We start from the raw sequence: 4,337 nt of genomic DNA, 5'->3' as shown, positions 1-4,337 counted from the left end.
AAATTTTTATTTTTCAACTGTGTAGCCCGACGCTCTCTGGGTTGTATAGATCTTTTTTGGGCTGCAATCGATAGAGTGTGCAGTGTGGAATTCTTCAAGGTAGGCGACTCGTTGAAGTTTAAAAATGACGATATTTGGAAGGTTCTACATCCAAAAGTCTCGGGAAACCCAAACAGGACCTGATCTGGTCTGAAACATTTCAGGTTGAGATCAGAGTCTGGTCAAAGTCGGAAGTGAAAATTCAGATCCAGGTTAAATTGGGGTCGAACATACTAGCCTAAAACTTTTTCTGTTGGATGCCAACGATGGAGTTGAATCAATTGCAATATTTTTTTCTTTATTTCCATCAAAATTGGCACAACCTTTCACAACTTGCTGCCACTGAACGAATGAATATCCTTCATTAATTTAACCACGTTCAATGCTGTTCCTGGACTTGTTGTCACCCCGAATCCTCCATGACCATAATTGTGAATCACTTTCAACTGACCATTTGCACCATTCAACAGTTCGATGTCAACTCTAACCGGATCTCTGTGCGGTCGAAGTCCAACTGCTTCACGCACCACCGGTGCATTAACAAGGCTGGGAACCAATTTTTCACATCGTTCTCGGATTGACAGCGAATCGTATTTGTCCAAGTTGAGATTGTAGCTGTCGTACTGTCGTGTACCGCCAAGCGTCACAGTTCCGTTGAAACCGGGTATGATGTACGTGTCATAGTCACCGAAAAATGCCGTTTTTAACCATGGCGCTTTCACTTTGATTATTTGTCCACGAATCGGTACGAGTTTGTGGTCGGAACACAAGTGCTTTGCTCCGAATCCAGAGCAATTTACCACCACATCGTATTTCCCAGTCAGTTCTCTCAGACTATCGATGTGCTGCGAAATAATTTTGCCGCCGAGTTCCTTGAAACTAGAAATTTTAGTTATTAAATCCGTGATCTTCCATTATTCGTCACGCCCGATTCGTTGACCGATTCTTACCGATTCGTTGCCCACGGTTGATAGATCCGACATTCGGTTAGCACGGTGGTATAAAACGATCCATATTTCCAATCACCGGGACAAATTTTCAGTTCTTCGGGTGTTGCCGGACGGTACAGTGGTACTAATTTTTCGAGGTAATGATTCTGGCAATTTAGTTTGGGAAATTTAAATGAGACTGATTCATCAAAAGGCATCAAACGAATCTCATACCCGCACAATGTTTGGCGATGAACTGGAAAATATGTAGGATGAAATTTGGGTCACGCCAGCTAAAGAACCGTTAGATGATTTTCTTAGATCGTCCCAGTACGAAAATGAATCGTTTATCCATGTTCTAAAAGAAGAAAAATGAGTGTAATGTTTGTCCTTAGTAAGAGGAGATGTGCAGGCTGATGATGCGCTACAGAGCGCTCTACCTTTGATATGGCGAAATGTTTATAAAATGCAAAAATTGAAGTTCTTAAAGTGGATTCATAGTTGTCTGTTTTGCCTCCGTTTAGCTGTCCTTTTACGTTTCTATTGTTTAGATGACTTTCGCATTGTCTTAATTCCAACTGTCAAAACGGCTGGAAAGCGGACTACTGTGAATTAAACTTTAAGTTTCGACTCCGTTTTCCAGCCGATTACTTGACAGCTTCAATTCACGCCGTAAGTGCGGTCGAAATTCAAAATGGAAAGTGCTGAGGTCTTTCTAACGTCTTTTTCATCGAATCTTTCACTTAAAATTCAAATTTTAGGCATACTTACGGCGTGAATTAACGTAAACGGAGGCAAAACGGACAACTGAGACAACGCTCCCATAGGAGCGTGCTGTCATTCACATGTGAGACGGAATACACAGGCGTACCAACTTATCAATTTCTCTGTTTCGTCTCTGCATTGTTGTATCGTAACGGTGAGTAAACGCTGTGAAGTGCGTATCAAGCACGGACCGCATTAAACTCCGTTTACTCACCGTTTACGCTACAAGGATAGAAAGAGAGACAACTTTTTTGTCTTTTCGAAAACGGAGACGTAAACGTAGTGAAGTGCGCTTCGTGCTTTAAGGCCGATACGCATGCACTCTTGGCCGTCGTTTAGAAAATGCGCAAGCGCAGAGAGAGAATATTTTCTTTGCGCACGAGTACTATGAAAGCAAAGACCAAAACGGAGTACATGCGATCCACACTTTAAGTTGTATGTTGAAGCGTATACTGATGATGTACATTTGAATTCACACGAAAATAGTCTCCTGCGTCAGTCTGGCATTTCTAGATAGTTTAGTGTCAGAACTGTCTGCAAATTTTTGTGTAATTACTCGACAATCGTATTCTACATGACTATGGATAAAAAGATGAAAAGTAGAGTTTTCGAGTGAATTTTGTTGATCCGAGGCGAAGCCGAGGTCAATAAACACACGAAAACTAGACTTTTCGTTTTCATCCCGAGTTATGTAATGGATTTTATATGCTGAGGGCGTCGAAAGAAGTGCTTAAAACATGAAAAGTACGGTTTTCGACGCATGTAGCATGTAAAAATTATTTTTTTTGGATCGATCCGCCATTTAAAACTCGTTGAGACAGCACAATAACGTAAAAATTAAAAAAATTGTGTGTACAGCACCCGGACTAAATTCAATTGGTAATTGAAGATAAGGTAAACATGTTTATCTAACAGTCAAGTCAATATACCGTATCTCTCAACCGGTTGTTTCGATAACAATTGTTGCCTCTCAGCGTATTGATTCGTGGATATTGGACATCAGTAAAAAGATTGTCATTTTGTTAGTAGGTAATACCTTGTAATCTCATCAGTTGGACCAGAAAAACTGGAACTAGGACGAAATAAACCGGCAGCTACATCGCTGACCGTTTCCGTTGTAAATTTATCAGCCAAAATGGTAATGTCCGCATTCGGATACTCCTTTAGCAATGCAATCGATGTGTTCAGACCGACGACACCGGCACCAATCACACAAATTTTCATTGTTTAGTCTCAATGCGATTGCAAGTTATATCAAAAATGAAACAATATTATCACTTCAACGACACTTTCTACAATGACAGTGTTGTCGTCTGCGCAAACAACAAAAATTACGATTTCCCATTTCGGTCTCTCTCCAGGCCCGGCTGGCCATACTGAGAATTCGGGCCGTTCCCGAAGCACCTTTTGGATTTTTATTTTGAAAATTTGTAATTTCTTGGTCTTTTGCAAACAAGTAAGGCCACTAACGGCGCACACCCGTTACTCATTTGTGAGATTTAGGAATAATTTCAACGGACATTCCTTAATCTCAAATAAAATGCAAAGTTTTAACTCCGCTTTATCAAAACTGTAATGCAATATTATATACAGCAATTGTAATATAACGTGTCAGAAATTATCGGCTGCAGACACACAAACCCACTGGGCCCAGAGGTGGAGATGCGAACACACAAACTAAATATTATAATATTTACAGTATATAATACTGCAGTACTGTAACATATACTACTATATTATTGCAATAGTATTATATCTATTATCAGCAGATCTCGAGCAGCGGACACACAAACTATTTTTTTTTACCAGACCCGTCACTCTATCGAGTAACGGGAATAAATTATGTGCAGTCCCCGAGGGACTTTTCCGAGTCATGCCGGCCCTGCCTCTCTCTCAAACTTTGTTTTTGTTTTTTTTTGTGTTTGTTTTCATCTCGTTATCAATGAGAGATGTGCATGTATTGTATACTGTATATGACTGAGACGTTAATCAATCGAAAGCAAGATACTTGATCGTAGAATTAGATTATATCATGAACCGAAGCGATAGCGGAGGTTCGTGACGCTAGTCGACTCCATAAGAAAAGAATACAACCAACGGGAGACTAAGGACCCTATATGTAGGCGAACATTTGAACTTTTCCATACTGAACCAAATCAAAAAAAAATTATGTTCAAACGAAAGTGCTCGTCAATACGAGTTCAACGAGCTATAGATCATTAAAAACGGTGGTCCACATCCTGAGAAAACACCACTTGAAATGAAGCATCTTCACGCATTTTCAGCACAGTCTCCATATTCGAATTAATAGAAATGTTTCATGTGGGTTTGATATACGTATCGAACCACTACATCTGTTTGCGAAAACTGCGCTCGCACTTTTGCTAAAACTTATATTAATTCAATCTTAACACTTTTTCATCGGCAAATCAATAAATTTTATTGAAGTTTTTTACTTAATTTCTGTAAATTTAATTAAAACATTTTCATGCAAAAAACCAAAAAGCACACTTAAAACACACTTATATGAAAGCCATTATTTCATTCATATGACAAAAATATGACAGCTACATTTCTATTATAATGATTGAGTAGTAGATCAGT

The 4,337-nt window shown here is 39.3% G+C and overlaps 1 protein-coding gene across 1 annotated transcript; it reads right to left on the bottom strand.

The window, feature by feature from the left end:
• Positions 1 to 316: 316 nt before the first annotated feature.
• Positions 317 to 3,045, bottom strand: LOC119083875 (D-aspartate oxidase). The gene is made up of 4 exons (XM_037193688.1): positions 2,770 to 3,045; positions 1,203 to 1,326; positions 990 to 1,135; positions 317 to 918 (listed from the first exon to the last, which is right to left on the bottom strand). Exons 1-4 carry the CDS (start codon positions 2,955 to 2,957, stop codon positions 366 to 368), a joined length of 1,011 nt encoding a protein of 336 aa, XP_037049583.1. The 5' UTR covers positions 2,958 to 3,045; the 3' UTR covers positions 317 to 365.
• Between the last annotated feature and the right edge of the window lie 1,292 nt (positions 3,046 to 4,337).

The sequence above is a fragment of the Bradysia coprophila genome, unplaced genomic scaffold (assembly GCF_014529535.1).
Source record: "Bradysia coprophila strain Holo2 unplaced genomic scaffold, BU_Bcop_v1 contig_70, whole genome shotgun sequence".
Classification (NCBI taxonomy): Eukaryota; Metazoa; Arthropoda; class Insecta; order Diptera; family Sciaridae; genus Bradysia; species Bradysia coprophila.
Note: the sequence above shows the minus strand (reverse complement) of the source record. Positions and strands in the feature narration are given on the sequence as shown.

Bases quoted from the DNA above. Each gene is read 5' to 3' on its own strand.
- LOC119083875 (XM_037193688.1), bottom strand. From the start codon at position 2,957: ATGAAAATTTGTGTGATTGGTGCCGGTGTCGTCGGTCTGAACACATCG. The intron at 1,136-1,202 runs GTATGAGATTCG...CTAAATTGCCAG, and splicing joins CATCGCCAAACATTGTGCGG to AATCATTACCTCGAAAAATT. The intron at 919-989 runs GTAAGAATCGGT...TAAAATTTCTAG, and splicing joins CAACCGTGGGCAACGAATCG to TTTCAAGGAACTCGGCGGCA.